The 19697-nt window shown below is 33.4% G+C and overlaps 3 protein-coding genes across 4 annotated transcripts in view; 2 read left to right on the top strand and 1 right to left on the bottom strand.

Moving 5' to 3' along the window:
- Positions 1-1719: 1719 nt before the first annotated feature.
- On the bottom strand, positions 1720-6241 carry LOC104265558. 2 transcript variants are annotated; one of them, XM_018811107.2, is made up of 5 exons: positions 5945-6241; positions 5192-5359; positions 4712-4731; positions 3332-3530; positions 1720-2622 (listed from the first exon to the last, which is right to left on the bottom strand). In XM_018811107.2, exons 1-5 carry the CDS (start codon positions 5997-5999, stop codon positions 2540-2542), a joined length of 525 nt encoding a protein of 174 aa, XP_018666652.1. In that variant the 5' UTR covers positions 6000-6241; the 3' UTR covers positions 1720-2539. The 2 variants fall into 2 exon arrangements, with proteins under 2 accessions (XP_018666652.1, XP_009858153.1); XM_009859851.3 differs by having other exon boundaries at positions 4712-4734; positions 5945-6228.
- Positions 6242-9157: 2916 nt separating this feature from the next.
- On the top strand, positions 9158-11781 carry LOC113474144. Its single transcript, XM_026833950.1, has 5 exons — positions 9158-9314; positions 9882-10049; positions 10595-10617; positions 11162-11360; positions 11626-11781. Exons 1-5 carry the CDS (start codon positions 9269-9271, stop codon positions 11703-11705), a joined length of 516 nt encoding a protein of 171 aa, XP_026689751.1. The 5' UTR covers positions 9158-9268; the 3' UTR covers positions 11706-11781.
- Positions 11782-11944: 163 nt separating this feature from the next.
- The window catches only part of ssrp1 (transcription factor protein), a gene marked incomplete in the record, with an annotated part of 9520 nt that continues 1767 nt past the window's right edge, over positions 11945-19697 (top strand). Inside the window, 13 exon segments of the mRNA NM_001078359.1 lie at positions 11945-12070; positions 12483-12668; positions 13034-13139; positions 13563-13753; positions 14252-14346; positions 14890-15025; positions 15394-15497; positions 15870-15998; positions 16602-16826; positions 16932-16998; positions 17683-17853; positions 18504-18662; positions 19249-19419. Coding sequence (NP_001071827.1) covers positions 12008-12070; positions 12483-12668; positions 13034-13139; positions 13563-13753; positions 14252-14346; positions 14890-15025; positions 15394-15497; positions 15870-15998; positions 16602-16826; positions 16932-16998; positions 17683-17853; positions 18504-18662; positions 19249-19419 — 1803 coding nt within the window.

Genomic DNA, 19697 nt, shown 5'->3' with positions numbered 1-19697 from the left:
TGCAAAGAATTTTCACTTGCGAAATTTAAGTTGAATTATATTTTTATTTATAAACCGTGGGGGTGATTATTCTGCAGCATACATAAGGCTGAGTAAAGGCTGTTAACTGGGACTCTAGGCAAGGTTCTGTTCGAGCAAATCTAAACATTATACTCGTGCAGCAGTTTAAAAGATAACAAAAGCGATCTTAACTTGTGGTATAATTACCGCATTTTTTAGTACTGTAGTTTGTTATTTGTAGCTACGAAAAAAAGGTATAGAACCCAGGACTTGTTAGTCAAAAATGCTCAAAAATGTTTAAGAATTCTCTATCGTTTCGAAAGAATAGCTCTTGTTTCGGAAACCTGTTGGATTAGAGACTTTAACAGTAACCGTTCCAATCCAGTAGTCACTAACGCTACGTGTAAGGCTATACCCACCACAGAAAGCTACTTCCGCATGCTTCTTAATAGGTAAGAGGTTAGGATATGTGAATATGTTAAACCGGTTTGGTGGTTTGGGTTTGAAACGACGCATGTAGTTTGTCTTTGCTTATTGTCCAAAGATAAACGAACGCATACAATTACAGTCTATACTAGCTCACTACAGTTAGCATTTCGATTATAAGTTCGTAAGTATGACTGTTTCCCCGCAGAATTTTGTAATTGTCTCTAATACGGCACAAAACCCAATTCTTACATGTCACGTTTTAACACTTAAACAACACCAGTTATCTAGCAACTACTCTACCGAATCAAAACCAAAACACTTTGGAACTGTGATCAAATATAGACTTCGAAAATTAGAATTGCACTTATTCGAAACGTTCGACCAGCAACGGTATTAGGGCATTCAAAGTGAAAAGTTGAATTAATGTAAAAGTTGTTATACCACGAACTGCTTTGCCTGGTGCGCCAATTATCTGCCACAGCAACGTCATACTGCAATGCTTTAGGTCGCCTCAAAGTTAGTATAGACGTTGGGTCGCCACTGCGCGCGGCACTGATTGCGATAGTAATTTTGCTACTGAGTTTGTTTTCAACATCTTGAGTGCTGTTTTATTTAGTTGTAAGTTTTCGCTGGCATGAATGTTAGTAATTTGTGGTTTAAAACTAGAGTGTATATAACTTATTCATGGCTGGTATGGCATGCCGACCGTCGTGTTGCTTTTGTAGTGTATAGATGAGCAAATATGTGGTATTTGACTATTTGGTAAATTAGTCAGTTATCAAAGTATATGTTGAAATGGAAAGTAGAGTGAGTTGACATGCTCACGTACAGTTGCCCCACACAGTTAGCATGCCTATACGTGCACAGTTACCTCACGTCAATGTAACTATAATGACGTATTTGTACTTCTCGGCCCACATTACCACCAAATGGGACAAGAGGATAAAAACGTACACTGTTACCTCAACCTTGTAACGTGAAAACTAACACGACCTGGATCCGGTAAGTCTTTCAATATCATATATTGTAAAAGCAACCGAGTTTTCAATGGTTTACCAAAATGCATAAGTTCTTAATTGTAAGAAGACACCGAAAAAACAACATTTTGAATTGCAACGCGTGCCGCTTGCAAACTGTGTAGTTGTTTGGAGTTGGTGGGTACGGCGCCTTTTAATATGGGGTTCAGCCATTGTTTAATTTGATCAAATTTCCAGATAAGGATAGGACCATAATTAGGCAGCACGTGTTGCACATTATCCCAATACTTGCTCACGAGAGACACCATGCGGGTTAAAGCAAAAATGTTTTATTTAAAACTTACGCAGCAGATCATTACAGCGGACAAACGAAGTGAAATAGAAGTGAAATAGTTATGCACAACAAAATATGCTGTTATAAAATATTGTTAAATCGACTACGGAATTAGTTTGAATATAATGCAGCGTATATGTGCGCAATATGTACGTAAATTAATAAAGCTGTACACTGCTACAAAAAGCGGCATCAGTGTGTTAAAAACATACAAACATAACCGAGTGCACCGAATTTCCAATATAGGTGATAGGAAGTAAACACGTTGCAAAAAACTTATATAATCGAAATTCTAATTTTACATCAAACAAATTCTCTTCTCTTGGTTACCATATACCCTTTTTGCATGGTAAAATGTTTATGCGAATAGCGATGCGCATAAAGTCGTCATTTAGTAACTCGAAAACGGCGTTATATTGAATGGTCATCGGTTTATGCGCGTATCAAAATTGAATTAGCTTATTTTAGCGCAATATTGTTAAATCGTGTTTATAATATAAATTCTGATATTTAGTGTGTAAAGTCTATCACCAACTAAAAACTGTAAAAATAATTCCTAAAACAGATTAGGCTCTTAAAAGTGAAACTGTCCTTCCACCATACTTTTCTTACCCGCACAATGCGAGTAACAACCAACCTCCTACAGCAGATGACGCGCTTATGACGTTATGCGTGTTAACTTTGTACTTGCAAGTAAAGTAGCCTATGCGAGTACTTACGCGCGTAATAGTTACCATGCAAAAAGGGTATAGTAGGAAAACTATGGCGAACGTTACGCATTCGTATATTGTGGCACTTGTTATCCTAAAATAGAACCATATTTGTTACACTTGATAATCTTCTTTCTCTTGCAAGTTCTGCATCGATTTGCCAATTTACGATCTGTAAAATTTGAATTCTCGGTTATGCTAAATTGTGTATAATGCCTTAGAAATAATATACAGTAGGGTGGGGGAAGTTGGGACACCTTTTCATATTATTTTCTCGTCTCATTTGGTAGTTAACAATGAACTTTCAAAGAATTATAAACCGTATCCTCACGACTCACATAGACCGTTCTTAATTGTTTAAAACACGGCCAGGATATTTGGATATTATGTGCTGAAGGGCCTCATCTTCCCCACATTACTATACTGATATTGTAATTTATTATTTACCAATTATCCTAGCATTGTTGTTATTCTTCTTAAGTTAATTATAATCCAAGTAATTAGTCAGCTTAGTTTCCTAGTTTTAAATGCAAATAAGACTCTTCTATTAAGCTGCCACTGGCACCAAAAATCGGTCGTAACGGCATATATAGCCAAGCTATACTGTACATAAATATGAATGTATACCTTTTTACTCTTGCGAGGAGAAAAATAACAGTCGTAACAACACGAGTATTTTGTTTCACACACCTCGTGCCCGCTTACGTATTATCACGTATATGTTACTTTATGGATGATTATTTTTTGGCATTTTAACCATTGTGCCACGTTGCCTACTGTTGGATAACGTTGTGTAGACGTCTCTTGTTTTAGACGGAGCTTGCAATAGTGTATAAATCTAAATGGTATAATTTTATAATGTTGAATAAAAAATAACTCACGTAAAAGGTTAGGGCAGTAAAAATGGCACATATCAGGAACACAGAACTTTTTGTTCATGGTGCGAACCGTCCGCAAGCTGGCGTAAGTGAGCTCAACTCTTTGAATCGCCTCTATTTGCGCCTTGCTCAGTAAATTTCTATGTTCTCGGAACTTCCGCATATCCGATTTAGTGATTTTCGGACAACGTTTGTCGTTATTCTGAAAAAATAAAATAACTTTAAAGTATACTATTATGATGCTTATTAGGAGAAAATAATACGATTTCTTTACAGCCAAAAAAGAACTGTATATGGTTGGTTAAAGTTAATGTTGCCTACTGAAATATAAAACTCTTGTTTCAGTACATAATGGACCCTTAGTATAATTAAACACTCATTTCTGGTTTTAAAAAACGAGCCTCCAATAAAACTTTGCCGGGCATACATAAATCTAACACATCTTAAATATCATTCTTTTGTTAGCTGTCACGTAGTTTTTGCGCTGTAAAATATAAGGATAGAATCTTGTTATGTGTAATCGTCACCCACCTAAAGTCGGCATAAATATCCTACATATTCGAGGACATATATATATATAGGGTGGGGGAAGACGGGACACTTTTAGCACAAAATGTAGTAGGGTGGGGGAAGATGGGACACCTTTAAGACATAATATCTAAATAGCCTGGTCGTGTTTTAAACAATTAAGAACGGTCTGTGGAAGTCGTGAAGATACGGTTTTATAATTCAATAAATGTTCTTTGTTTACTACCAAATGAAAAGAGAAAACTATACAAAAAGGTGTCCCATCTTCTCCCACCCTACTAGACATAAAAATGCCGATCGTGTTTTTAAATAATTCACAGTGATGGTCTATGAGAGGATACGGTTATATATTTCGTTGAATGTATTTTTGTTTACTAATAAATGGGACAAAAGAATCGAATGAAAAGTTTTCTACCCCCATTCTCCTTTAATAACGTTTGCGGGTCCGTTAAAATAGGAACTTCCTATTAATAAATTAATCACAGCGGGAACTAACCACTAAACCACAGCCTTTATAACGCTTTAAATATATCCTGTTTAACACGGAAATAATAAGTACTTTATAAGTGGTGGTTTATGGGCTTGAATTAATAAGACGAAAATTATTACGGAAAATTAACCTGCATTTATTCCGCTTCTAAAACCGCGAAATATAAACAAATTTAAATCGTCGCCTTAAAACCACAACTTAAATGAAAAAAAAACGCAATTAAAATAAATATAAAACCCACAATTATTAATGAAAATTTAAAAAAATTAAACTTTAATTGAGAGGTAACCTATATATTAATTAATTTAAACCAGAATTTAGGTCAAATCTCTATTTAAAGCAACGTCTAGTTTATTTCCACTCACCTTGCGACACTTGTAGTAATCAGCTGAAAAGAAAAAAAAGAATAAAAATAAACGATACAGATTTGTAACATATTATTTTATATAAAAAGTTTTAATAATATTTTAATTTTCATAATATTTTATATAGAAAGGTAATTTCTCCAACTCAGTGGTCACGAATGGGTTGACCAACATAAAAAATGGAAAAAATTTCCTCCCCCCCAAAAAATCACCCCAGAGTAAAATACAGGGTAACTCGTAAGCTGGCACAACGAGGTGTATATGAAACAGAGCACCAGTGTTTAACGACCGTCGTTTTTCGGCCTCGCGAAGATAAAATAACTTACATTCATTCAAACAACTCTCCATATTTCCTAATCGCGTAAAAATACCAACACTATAGTTAATAAGAAAAATAAGATAAAAAAGATAACTTGGTAATTTATTTATGTATCTGTGGTTAAAGTATTTGAAATAAACAACAACGCATTTAACACTTACGGTGGCAAATTGGCACTGGCGCATTCCATTGGTTGGATCTGTCACACGTGATAACCGGTTGACCAATCATATTCGCCCACGAGTTGCACTTAAATTTGCAAGTTAATCCAGCCTTGGTGTTGATGCAACGCATTCGGCCAAATTTGGGTCTCTCGGGTAGTTCGCAAGCTAAAAATAAAGATGGGTGTCTTAGTATGATCATAATCATAAGTCTTAATATCATATTTTAGGTGTACCGACCACCCTTTTTTTTAAAAAAATGTATGTATGTTTTTAACCAATAAGCATAGTACATTTAATTGTTCAGTATACAAAGCTGTAATGCGGTTTTAAAAGGAGAAGCTACTTTTGTACTTGTGTATCTATAAAATATTTACGATCTCAACTACTCAGGTCATAGATTAGAAAAACTAATTGATTTCAGAAATTCGAAAAATCTTTTGTCTTCGCAATAAAAATAATTAGGGTGGGGGAAGACGAGACACCTGCTTTAGCACGAAACATCCAAATATCCTTACTGTATTTAAATAATTACAAATCATCTGTGAGAGTCGAAAGGGTATAGTTTTATAATTCCTTAACAGTTTTTGTTTACTTACTACCGAATGGGACGAGAAAATATAATGAAAAAATGTCCCATGTAACAATTTCTTAAACATTAATGAGGAAAGCGTATTTCTTGAAGTTTACAAAATACAAACCTACTTTTTCACATCGCACCAGCAAACCTCTAAATCGTAACAGTCCACTTACCTAATATTCCGACAGCGAGCATCGCCAAGAGCGAAGTTAAAAATAGGATCTTCATTATAAAAGTTCTAGTCCAAGTTCAACGAGCGAATGACGATCGAGGCTTGAATCGCGCCTTTTATTCGAAACCTCGCCGTTCGCGCCGGAAACGGGCGTTCCTAGGCGACGATCTCCCGCCGAGGAGAAAAGCATTAATTGGTCAATAGAACAGTCACCATTGTTCAATCACAAACTAAACTTGTTTACTACGTCATTAAAATTCTGACTGGTCAAATATGATAGAAAGCAGAACGTCCTAGTGACTTTTACTTTTATTGATAAACGACTGGAAGAAAATTAAATTTGTTCTGACTCATTTAAAAAATAATTTGACCTGTCTGCATAGTGCACGTGTTGCACTCATAAGAATTTAAAAAAATGTAAAATAATACTGTGAGGCTAGTCGAATACCTTTAGCACACAACAACCCATATTTTCCTAATCGTGTTTTTAACAAAAAAACAGCGCCCCTTTAAAGTCACGAGGATACTGTTATACAGTCTATAACTACTAAACGGGACGATATATGTGAGATAAACATGAAGCATCTTTACTTAAACGCGTTATATGTAAAATTAGGTGCAATAATTTTTTACGTTATTATTCTCAGCTGCTTTTATATAGATTTTATATAGTGGGGGGGGGGAGATGGGACACCTTAAGCAAAAAATATCCAAACATCTTGACCGCGTTTTAAACAATTAACAACGGTCTGTGGGAGTCGTGAGGATATAGTTTTATAATTTATTGAATGTTCTTTGTTTACTACTAAATGTGACAAGGAAATAGAATAAAAAGGTGTCCCATCTTTCCTCCACCCTACTATACATGACGCCACTTAAAAAATCGCGCTGATGTAATAAAGACATCTGTGACCAAACAAACGCATGTGTTTTACAACAAACATTCATGTTACTATACATCAGGTAATGAGAATGTCCCTGTCGAGTAATTGCCTTTTATTATGTCTCGCAAATTAATACACACCTTATAGCTGAACAATCACGACAACAATCGCATTTTGTTGTCAGTTTAAGATATAATTGTCTTTAAAATGATTATTTTAAAAAATCCGTAATTTAGTAATAAATGTGTCGCAAAAATTGTATTACTCTAATAACAATTGGATTTCCATATCAGTTTAAGACATAGTTGGGTGGGGGGAGATATGACACCTTTTCATTCTGTTTTCTCGACCCATTTGGTGGTAAATAAAGATAATTCAAAGTTTTATAAAACCATGTTCGTACGGCTTACATAGACCGTTGTTAATTGTTTAAAACACAATCAGGATATTTGGATAATATGTGCTAAAAAGTTGTCCCGTCTTTCCCCGCCCTACTATACTCTAGCGAATTAATACATCCCCTTTTAGCTGAAAAATCGTATTTTGTTATCAGTTCAAGATATATTTATCTTCAAAATAATTATTTTTAGAAAAATCCGCAATTCAGCAATAGGTGTGTCGCGTAAAATTTGTTCCGTGTTACTGTAATATATGTTCCTACCGCAGGCGTGATAGCGTCCTAGACCAAATTTATAAATAAAAATTATAACTGCCTAAGTATAAAAACTCTGGTTTACGAATTATACATGAATATTCTATTTGTATACAATCGTTTTGTCTGACTGTACAGTCTAAACAAAAAATTAAACCATAAAAAAAACATCTTTGCGTCATTATTCTGTAAAATTGGCACTGTCATAGTTAAAAATAACCGACCGAATCACTTTACAGTTAAAACCAGAAATCCTATGAGACAGCATAGTGAATGAATAATCTCAATTACAGTCCCGACTCTTATTTTAGTAAACAGCTCTCCCTAGACTCCAAGCCTAACGTCTAAGTTTCAGTTTATCTTGACTCACTGCTATAATTTGTGTTTTAGTTGTTTACAATGCAAATTTACTCGTTTTTCAGGCATGCGGTTGGATGACGTCATCATTTCATTACATCATCTTTTTCAAAATCAAGGTAACTATGTGTGTGTATTATGTATAGGAAGTTTATGGTCACTTGTACATGACCAAGCATGCCATTACCATCTCGTAATGGTTACCTAATTTTTGTTTATTTCACAACTGGTACAGTGTTTGCTATTTATAACTCGAGAGGGCATTTTGTCGCCGATCATTTAACTTAACGAAGTGGTTCTTAAACTTTTTTGTATGCTTTACCCTTTTAACATTTTTTCTTATCAGATTAACGCCCAATATGTAATATGGCGCTCATTTATTAAAAAGCAAAAACAACTAATTACATCAGTTATATTTAATGCGACGGATGATGCGTTTGCTTTTTGGCAATGAGTTGTTCAATGTCTGGAATACACTAGAATTGGCACACTATTTCTGTCCCATTAACTCTGATGTGGTTTTCGATTGCTAGCTCATTTACCCTTTAAATACGAATAAATTTACCCTCAGGGGTAAATTTACCCCAGTTTAGGAAACGCTGATTTAACGTGATTCGTCCTGGACTTTTGATCTATTTTTAGCGACAATTGTGAATAAATATGAATTTTTCTGTTTATTCCCGCGTGGCGCGGCAACGACAGTCGTTAAAACACGGGCGTTCTGTGTCATACACCTTATGTATATTATACCAACTCGGTTTGTAACTTTGTCTTTTATGTTTTTTGTTTTAATTTCACAACAAGTTGTCCGTTTTGCAATTTATTTCACAGAAATTGTTTCTATGTACGGTTATCTATTCAGCCGCCCAAGCTACAACGTCAAATAAACCACCGGAATGTTATTAAACCATTGTTTACCACCCGCAACGATACTCATACAGTCTGTCATGTAATATGAATGCTGTCCATGTATAGTGTATTTTGTATTGATAAACATAACTTTGTGCACACTGTACTTGGATAATGGTTTTACACTCGGCACTGCTTACGTTTCAGAAACGGTTTCCCTGCGTTGGGAGAAACTCCCTATTTAAGACTTTCTTTTTGCACAGATTTGCTAGACATGAATTTGCCGACACCACTGGTGCGTCACGGTCTCGAATTCCTCTGTGACGTCACAGCAATTGTTTTGCACGTCACAAAACACTTGGCTGACGGCGTGTGCAATTTTTTCTTTTTCGTCTTAAAAACGGAATCGTTCCGCTACATCGCCACATGTTACGCAATAATGTAGGCGTAGGGCAAGTTTAAATGTCTAACCAAATTAAGACATAGTAACAAGGCAGTCGATAACCGTAGCGTAAACTTTTCTGGTATGAAAATCCCGAAAACTTTAATTATTTACTTTCAGAGATCGCGAGTATTTTAAACAATGCTGTGTAAAATCGTTTTCGCGTGTTTTATCGCAATTGTATCAGGTAGGTTATTTTAACATTCATTTGCATTAGTTTTTGGTTATTTTAAGTTACAGTTAAACGTAACATAAAATTATCATTTAGTGGCCATTTATCTGGTATAAAACCAGGCAGTTCGATTTTAGACGCTTTTTTAAAGCCTGTTTTGTTTTTTGAAACTTTGGTGGGACCCGAGATCTCAATTAAGCGTCTCTGTATCCATTTACAAATTTGAATTCTTCGTTGGCAAGCCTGTTTAAGAGACAAGTAAATCTATATGTGATGTTAGGGTAGGGAAAGACGGGAAACCTTTAGCACACATAGGCTAATATCCAAATATCAAGATCGTGTTTTAAACAACTGATAACAGTTTACTACCAAATGGGGCGAACAAAAAAGATGTCCCATTTTTTACCGCTTTACTCTATTTTAAATTTGGGATAAATAATAAAACTGTAAAAAAAAATCGCTTAAATGTTACGATTTTTTCCAGTTTTAAATCACTTAACCAATTCCACTATAAGTCACTAAAAGCAATACTAAAAAAAGACTTATTTTTTTCTTAAATTTATTCTTACGTTTGATTTTCAGGTTGCCCAAACCTAGAAGCCCCGAAGCATGCCTCAATAAATTGCACAACAACAAATGACGTCACGAAGTGCCGAGTTGCGTGCGAGGATTGGATGTACACGTTCGGTGAAGAGCTACTAACATGTTTACCGAACGGTGAATGGGACAACAGGCTACCGTTTTGCCACCGTAAGTTTATATTGAATTTATCTAGTTTTATTTTTTTAACTATTCGTACACAAAACGAATAAAAAAGCACATTAGCATGTGGATATTTGCAAATATAAATTGTTAGTTTTTTCATTGTTTTGCTCTTACAGAAAGGAAACTTTTAATTTTGAATATATTGCTGTGGGGTAAGATGGGACACAACTATCCTGATCGCATTTTAAATATTTAACAACGGTCTATATAGGAGTCTTTAAACGTTTTCGAAATTATTTAAATGTTTTTTTTTGTTTACTATCAAATGGGAAGAAAAAATAGAATAAAAAGGCGTTCCATCTCTTCCCACCTTATAGTACTGTAGGTTAAGAAAGATATCGTTAGAACTTAATATGTCATTATTATTTTCTAATCGTGTTTTTAACATTTTTTAACATTTATTCTTTGTTTTATCACCAAATGCGAAATAAATATGAAAGAAATCATCAACCATTTTACCGCAGCCTACTATATATTAAACGTAAAATTTTAGGTTTATATTTTATTTAACAATATTTTATTTCTTTCAGCTGATTACACACAATGCGGAGCGGTAAGTAATATGGCATCCGTAGTTTAAGTTATAATTTGTTACGCGATTAAATGCGAAAAATACTATCTGAAAATGTTATTATTTCAGGCTATTTTCAGCAGCATTATCTAAACTACAGTATAAATAAAAACTTTTTATCCTCGCGTGGTGGGATAATAATGGTCGTCGTTATAACACGGGTGTTCTGTTTCATACACCTCGTGCCCGCCTACGAGTGTAAAGTATGTAACTTTGTGAGTGATTGTTTCATCATCTTACTACTTCTGTACAGCTGTTGGAGCATTGAACGACGTTAAGTGTCCCGCCCCAAAACACACACATCCACAATGGTATAGATAGTAGCATCTTACCCTGTACCTTTTGGTTTACGATGCAAAAGCCCCCTATAAGCACCGAATGACTACTATTGTCCAATCTCTAAATCGCACAGAAAAACAGAAAAATGCATTAAAAACGTTTGGCATTCATTTATCCTTTCATTCATTAATTTACGCATTTCTTTATCCTTTCATATACCCATTTATTTATATTTCATGTCATGCAGAAAGGGCAGCGTCGATGTCCTCGCGTAACGAAGGAAGATAGAGTCATCATGGAAAGTTTTGTTCAAATGATGGACTTTGATATAAAAGCCGGCATCGACGATATAAGCATGAAAGTCACTGCTATAGTCGCTTCTAGAAACTCACATCGTAACAAGTGCTCGCCAGGATTTTGTACATACCCTTGCTTCGTGTTCAATCGTAAGTATACCGCACTCAGTAAACACTATAGTAGGATGGGGGTAGAGGAGACACCATTAGCACATAATGTTTTAAACAATTAACAACGGTTTATGGAAATCGTGAGGATACAGTTTTACAATTTTTTTTTTGCATTTTATTTGTTTACTACCAAATACGACAAGAAAATAGAACGAGAAGGTGTCCCATCTTCCCCCACCCTACCATATATCCATCTTTTTTTACAGTACCAATATCTTAAATTTGCCGACCAAATTTAATGCAGGCGAAGTCGCCCGAATCTGCAAAAGGTGCAAGATAAAGAAAGTTATCAAATGCAAGAAGTCGGCTTCACTTTTCGGTTGAAATGGGAACCTGGATGAAATTTGTAAATTGCGTGCTGTAAATAAATGCAAAATAAATCATTAAATTGGTCTTGTTTGCTGTGCGTGTTATCTTACAAAAGTTTAAAAGCGTAGAAATTGTTTCAAAAAATAAGACAGAAGTGTTCGAAGATTGTTTTTAGAAAGTCGAAGGGACGATTTTATTTTAATTTATTAGATGTTTATGACAGAGAGCGCCAAAAAATCCCCATTCCCGCAAAAAAATATTTTGCACACCGTGTGTTTTTTTCCGAGCGAGCCATTTTCTCATTTATTGAGGGTAAAATGACTGAAAATGGACAGTTTCTTGATTATAAGAATGTATTCCAAGAAAATCGTGGAGCCATGGTATGTATTATTACTTGTTTATTTGTGTAGCACTTTTAACTGGCTGGTAAATGTAAAGTAAAATAATTATGAATTGTAAATGATGAATACCCTACATATAACGTTGTATATATGGCGCAATGTTGTTATATACGTCCAATACGTTAAGTTTTGACCTCTGTGCCTAGCCGCAATCAAAACATTGATATGCTTTTATTAAGTTTTATACAAAACATTACCAAGTATATATATATATAGCTACTACTTTTTACGCATTATTGAAGAAAAAATATGTTGATTACCAAGAGCATAAACCTACTTTTTCCAGGTTATTTTTCAACTTAACGACAATCAATGCATTATCCAGGGTATATTGATCTCTATATAACAACTTAAAGGAAATTAAATGCTAAATTCATGTTATCTCTTTCAGCACGATGGTCGCTTGCAACTTTTAAAGGAAAAAATAGTTTTCAAAAATAACAAGACCGGCAAAATTGACTCCATTCAACAAAATGATTTGCACTCGGCTTTGTGGCGAAGAGTGGCACGAGATTTTGAACTTAAGTTTCAAATGAATAGTGGACAAGTGTTCAGATTTGATGGCTTCAAAGAAATGGTTTGTACCAGTATGTAGACTATGTCATATATCTTATGCTTGTAAGTCTAGATTCTTTAATATTTATTTATGCGCATTACTTGGGGTTTTCTCCAAAATTCACTCAACTTTGCCAATTCAGAATAAAATCTGTGCACAGATTGTTTGTAATAACCCGTAAAAAATATTTCTGACAAAAAATAATTTTTGCTCCCCAAAAAAACAAATTTTTTATTTTTCCGAATAGCAAATGGGCATACACAATATTTTTAACAAGCACAGCAATTTCAATTATTTAATATAAATAACTTTTTTGGAAGAAGTTTCAGAACAAATAAGGTAAATTTTCCTAATAGGTTAAAATCATCTGTTTTATTGTTTCAAAGGAATTTGAACGGCTTAAAGATTTTGTGAAGAATTATTACAAGATTGATTTGGAACACCAGGAGCTTAGTGGGAAGGGGTGGAATTGGGGTACTACTGATTTTGAAGGTGATTTAAATGAAATTGTTTTATAAAAAACACTGCCTACGGCTATGTAATCGCTTTTTATTATTTGTTCTTGGGAAAAACACTTAATGTTCTAACCTAAAGGTGTATGACCTCAACCTTGTAGTTTAAAACACTTTGTAATTTAATGAACTGGTGCATACAAAAAAATACACAAAAAACCCCAGCAAATAGATATAATAAAACTTACAAAACAGTTATAATACCTCCATACTTTATGTTTAATCTCTTTTGCTTACCCAGGCAATGAAATGATGTTTAAGTCGGCCAAAATCTTACTTTTAATATTTTTTTACCAAAAATGCCCCCCCAAAAAAAACAGTTTTATTAACTGAAACACCTTTAAAATGTAATCAAATAACTTTTACGTTTCCAAATTCTATATTTAATTCTTTTCTCACCCAGGCAATGAAATGATGTTTCAAGTCGGCCAAAAACTCTCTTTTGAAATCCCATTAAACAACGTTTCACAATGCACGCAAAATAAAGACGAGGTAACAATGGAGTTTCATCAAAATGATGATTCCGAGTTATCACTCATGGAAATGAGATTTTTCATTCCACCCTCACAAGATGAAATGATCGACAAAGTTAAGGTGTGTGCTTGTTTTCTTGTGCTTGTTGATTGTTTGTTTTTTTATTGTTGTGTTTTTCATAGATTTTCTTTTTGTTAAATTTTTGTTTTTTTGTTTGTAGTTTTTATTGTCGTTGTTAATTTTTTTGTAGTTTTGTTCTTGTTTTTATTCTGACAATGTTAACCTGTGTGCTTGTTTTCTTGTGTTTGTTTTTTTTGTTGTCTTTTTTATAGATTACATTTTGATGTTATTTTTTATTATATTCTCATTTTGATAATTTTTTTATAGTTGTTGTTAAATTTTTTGTAGTTTTTTTTTTTTTTTTTTCGTGCTTGTTTTCTTGGTACAGGTTGATTTGTTAGTAGTTAATATTTATTGTAGATTTGTAGGTACTATTGTAACTTTTGTTTTGTGACTGTTTATACATTTTTTATAGATTTTCTTACAAGCAAGTTATGTGCTTGATTCGTCATTTTGCTACAATTTTTTTTAAATTAAACATCTTCTTGTATTATTTAGGATTTCCATGATAATGTGATGGCAAAGGCTGACGTATTACAAGTCAAAGGAACAGCGATTTGTGTTTTCCAAGATCTACAATGTCTTACACCAAGGTGGGTTTAAGTATATGAAAGCTTCATACACCATAGCATTGTGTGTTAAAATTGTGTGTTGAAAAAGAGCCAGAGCCGTTAAAGTTTGGCACAAACGCCCAGCCGAGTACAGAATTTCTAACAACGTTCAGCCCAATTTTCAGCCGAGTACCTAAAACATTCAAGTCTCAGTTATGGCACTTTTTTAGCTGTCCGAATATACTTTCCTGATAGCCCAATAAGAATCTATGGCCTACCTCTCAAAACAATTTTGAAGTTTCCCAACTCTAACCGATGCACTTCAAAATAAATAATTTGGCTTTCTTAGAATAGGTCTTTAAATTGAAAAAGCACGTTTTACTTTTGCAAGATTGAAGAAGGATATATAATTTCTCTACATATTCATTGGATTTTATTTGACTATATTTTTTTCTGTAACCTAACTTTTATGTTCGGGAAATAACCTAAGTTATATACTCGTGGGCTCTCGACTCTAAAAGAGCATTATTAAATAAGGTTTTTCTTAAAAGTCAGGTAGTTTTTCTAAACCAACAAAATCCACAGAGGACGATACGACATACGTATGTATCCCAAGTTCATTCAACTCCATGGAAAAACATTTGATTACAAAATTACTTACACTTCGATATTAAGATTGTTCCTTCTTCCCCATAAAGACCAACGGCAAATATTCTTTGTGGTGGGTGCTATGCTAGTATGTTTTAATGTTATGTGATTATGCCATAGGTCATTTATTTGTATATTTTTTACCCTGGTTGGAGGCCGATATTTTAAGAATATACGGATTTATTAAATACCTAGTTAAAACTTCAATAATTTTTTTAAATTTTAATAAATTTAAACACTTAACAGTCGGAATTTTTTTTTTAAATTTTAACAAATGCAAATTTTTGTACAGTTACAATATAAAAATTTGAACAAATTATGTCTAGACCAAAAAAAGTATTTTTTTCTCTTAATCAAATAGGTTTTTTTTTCTTAAAAAACGTTATTTTTTCTCAAATGGAACCGATTTTGAAGAAAACAGTTTTGTTATTTTGTTCCCAGGTTAGTTTAGACCCTCCATTAAAACAAGGAATGACGAGATATCATTTCCTTATATTGCTGTTTTACAAAGAAGATGATCTTGCTGTGGAACTATCATTGCCTGAGTAAGTGTCTTGTGGTCTGTCTTAGAATTTCATTAGTTAAGTGCTTGCGTTGTAACCAAAAGATCCCGGGTTCAATGCCTGTCAATCAAACTAATTCTGATTTTACGTCGCTTTTAGAAGAAATTTCTTTGGGAAATTTAGTCACTAATGGGTTGTAGCACCCTAGGTGTTGGGGTAATGTGCCAACTCTGGTCTGAAATTTAGCTCCCATTGCGTGCTTTACCTTGGTACCCCAGAAAATGTGTCTTATGCTTTTTTACAGAATTTTTTTAGGTAATTTTCACATAAAAATTACAAACTGTGTGTACAAAACTTGAAACTATTTATGAAATATAAAATTTCTCTATTTATATTTTTACTATTTCTATTCAGTGATGAAATCGAGGAACGTTTTGGTGGAAAATTACAGAAAGATATGTCAGGTCCAATGTATGAAGTTGTTAGTCGTGTAATGAAACATCTTGTGCAAAGGAAAATCACTGTTCCTGGCTCATTTAAGGGGTAAAAATAAATTATTTTTTTATTTTTTTCATTATTTTGCAGCATTTTACTCCACCCTGCCCAGCTTAAGTAATGGTCCTTTATTTAAAGTCTTCTCAAAATTTTATTACATGGTGGAAATTATGTTTATAAAGATATTTTTCACATTTTATATACTGCCCCTTGAAAATGTTTATCAGTTTAAATCTTTCCAGTATATTCAACTTTACATCCTCCCCAGTTTAAATCTTTCCAGTAAATTTAACTTTACATCCTCCCCAGTTTAAATCTTTCCATTATTTTCAACTTTACATCCTCCCCAGTTTAAACCGTTCCAGTAAATTCAAGGACCATTACATATGTTTTTCCATGAAGTTGGAACCGTTCCAGTAAATTCAACTTTACATCCTCCCCAGTTTAAACCTTTCCAGTATTTTCAACTTTACATTCTCCCCAGTTTAAATGGTGTCCAGTATATTTAACTTTACATCCTCCCCAGTTTAAACCTTTCCAGTATTTTCAACTTTACATCCTCCCCAGTTTAAATGGTGTCCAGTATTTTCAACTTTACATCCTCCCCAGTTTAAATGGTGTCCAGTATATTTAACTTTACATCCTCCCCAGTTTAAATGGTGTTCAGTCGATCACCTGCACTTACAAAGCATCATCTGGTTTCCTGTTCCCTCTGGAGCGAGGATTTATGTACGTCCACAAACCACCTGTCCACATCCGTTTTGACGAGATTGCTTATGTAAATTTTGCTCGTGGAACGACAAAAATCAACAAATCGTTTGATTTCGAAATCGAAACACGGAGCAAAAATAATTTTGTTTTCAGCAATATTGAAAGGTATGTTAGTGTAAAAAAAATATGTTGTTTTTTTCAATTTTTGTGTCTATTTTAATTGAAATTTTTTAATTTTTTTAAACATTTTTATGTTTTGTTTTTTTACAGAGACCAATATGCCTCTTTGTACGATTTCGTTCATAATAAACAACTGAAGATAAAGAATATTGGAAAGGTAATTATTATACTTAGTGTGCACTATGGTATTATTGTGCACAATGTACCTGTTGCACATTCTGTGGCTGTTGTGCACTTTGTGACTACCGTACATTTGTGTGCACAAAGAATATTAGAAAAATAAATTTGTCTAGCTATTGTTTAAAAGTAATTTTTAAATTTATATTTTCACCCTGAATATTGCACAATATATGGCTGTTGGCCACTGTGTGCCAATGGTGCACCGATTGCACCCTTTACACATTGTACACAAACATGCCCAAAGATGATATGCCTACCCTCCATTTTTGTGCATATCACATAAATAAGTCATATCCAGAGCCGTACACAGTTCGTTAGCTCGCCAGTCTCTAACCCAGATGTTATGGGTTCAAGGCTCCCCAATGCTACAGACTAAACAGCAATTGCTCTAACCCAGTGATCACTAATGGGTTTTCCAAATTGTCAGCCATTAAAAAAAAACTAATATACCCACAAATTTACTTTGTGATAATTCGTAAACTGACACGAGGTGAATAAAACAGAACACCCTTGTTATAATGACTTAAATTTTTCGGCCACGCAAGAATCAATTAAGTTGCATTCATCTATTTAACCATGGAAATTTTTTATTTAAAAAAAAAAACATAAAAAGATGAAAAAAAAAATAAAAATTTTCCTCAAAATCCTCCAACCTCTTCAGGATGGTGCGGACTTTGATCTGATGGTGGACAGTGATGAGGATGCAGATGTCCATGATCCTTACATGGAGAGGATGAAACAGGAGGCAGCGGAACGAGAGAAACAAGTGGACGACGACGATGATGATGAATCAGAAGACGATGATTTTCAACCTGAGACAAACGTGGCTGAGGTGATTTCATGGTTTGGTTTTTCTGTATATATTATATTCTATTTTGTGTTAAATAGAGAGATTTCTAAAAACTGTTTCACAAAAGCTTTAATAGTTATTTTATGTTGGTACTTTGTCTAAAATAATTGTGCAACAAATTTTTTAAACACTGTTAAATTTAGAAGTTTTAAATATAAAAAAAAGTTTAACGAAAGGTTTGATGGGTACTTAAAGTTGGTTCTTTGGCTACCAAAATTGTGCAGGACATTTTTTTTAATCTTACTTTTTGTAAAAAAAGGGATTTGTGCTGTAAAAATAAAATAAAAAACTCTATTTCTTTTTAACTTGTTGTAAAATTGAAAAATAGTGGGGCACAAAATAAGCTAAAATGACAGTCCTGCTTTACTAAAACTAGTTAAATGTGAGCAAATGCTGATGCGTCCTAATATTTGCCTGTTTTAAATTGATTTCTTTTTTTTCCGCTTTGATGCGTCTTAATTTTTGTTCTGTTTCACATATCTGCAAAAAGTAAAATATTTTTTTTCCATTTTAAATAAATATTGATACGTCTTATTTTCTGTCTGTTTTCATTGTGATTCCCTTTTCTCTGCCATGCAAAAAAAGGATATATAGTTTATTTTCAATCTTAACAAATTTTAACTTTGATATAGGTTGAAGAGGAGTACAACTCTGATGTTGGGAGTGCTTCCTCAGGAGCAAGTGAGGAGGAGGAAGAGGACGGAGAGGAGGAGGTGGAAGAGAAACCAAAGAAGAGGAAAAAAGAGAAAGTGATGAAAGAAAGAAGACAAAAAGAAACACCTGGAAAAGTGGTAATTCTTTTTTCTCTAGTATTTTGGGTTTTGGGTAAAATGTCATTTTTTTGTTTAAAAATGCCAGGTGAACGGTTTGTAGATACATTTTTTGGAATTTATAATTTCTGTTTTTTAGTTTGTATTATTATTACTCAATTTGGGTTTATGTTATTTAATTATGGCTGCATCTTTTATGAGCACAAGCATTTTGGTTGCAAAGAACATCTTGTTCATGTTTGTCAAAATTTTCTGTTTTTTAATACGTCCAACAAAGCATGGACCAGTATCTAAAAGTTTGCTCATTAAGTCTAAATCACAAAACATACAGCTTTAATCTTTTTCCCTACAACTTATACATAGTAGAGTATCGGTCATAGAGTTACAAAAGTGGAATACTAACAATGTAGAAGAATTTTTGAATGCAAAATTAATCCGAGTTTAAATAGAAGATTTTAACTGTATTACATTTCACCATTTAGTTAAAATGCTCCGGACTGTACATTTTAAAATTCAATCATGTTTTTTTTTTTGGAAAATATTTATTTAGTTATTCATCCAAAAAAAAACACTTCGATTAATGGTTATCACAACTATTTTTTGCCAGAAACGAAAGAAAAAAGATCCAAATGCTCCGAAACGTCCACAATCGGCTTACTTTTTATGGTTGAACGAAAATCGTGGTCGATTTAAGGCTGAAAACAAAGGAATTTCTGTCACAGAACTTACCAAACTTGCTGGAAAGGAATGGAAAAAAATTGACCCTGATGAAAAACAGGTTTTTGGATTTTTTTAAATGATTTTTTCACTTCTAATCATATTGTTTTTTAGCTTTAGGTAAAATGTAAAGCGACATTGTTAAATGAAGTTACACTCATAGTTATCAAACAGAGACTTTATATTGTTAATTTAGAGAATATTATATTTTTTAAAAATAAGGTGTAAAAATAGGGTGCTAAAACATAATGTCACCTCTATTTAAAAAAAATTGGTGAAATGTACCCAAAGCACTTCTAACTTCTAATGTTCTGCCTTTTCTTGGGATTTGTGTAAAAT

The sequence above is a fragment of the Ciona intestinalis genome, chromosome 3, assembly GCF_000224145.3.
Source record: "Ciona intestinalis chromosome 3, KH, whole genome shotgun sequence".
Lineage (NCBI taxonomy): Eukaryota > Metazoa > Chordata > Ascidiacea > Phlebobranchia > Cionidae > Ciona > Ciona intestinalis.
Note: the sequence above shows the minus strand (reverse complement) of the source record. Positions and strands in the feature narration are given on the sequence as shown.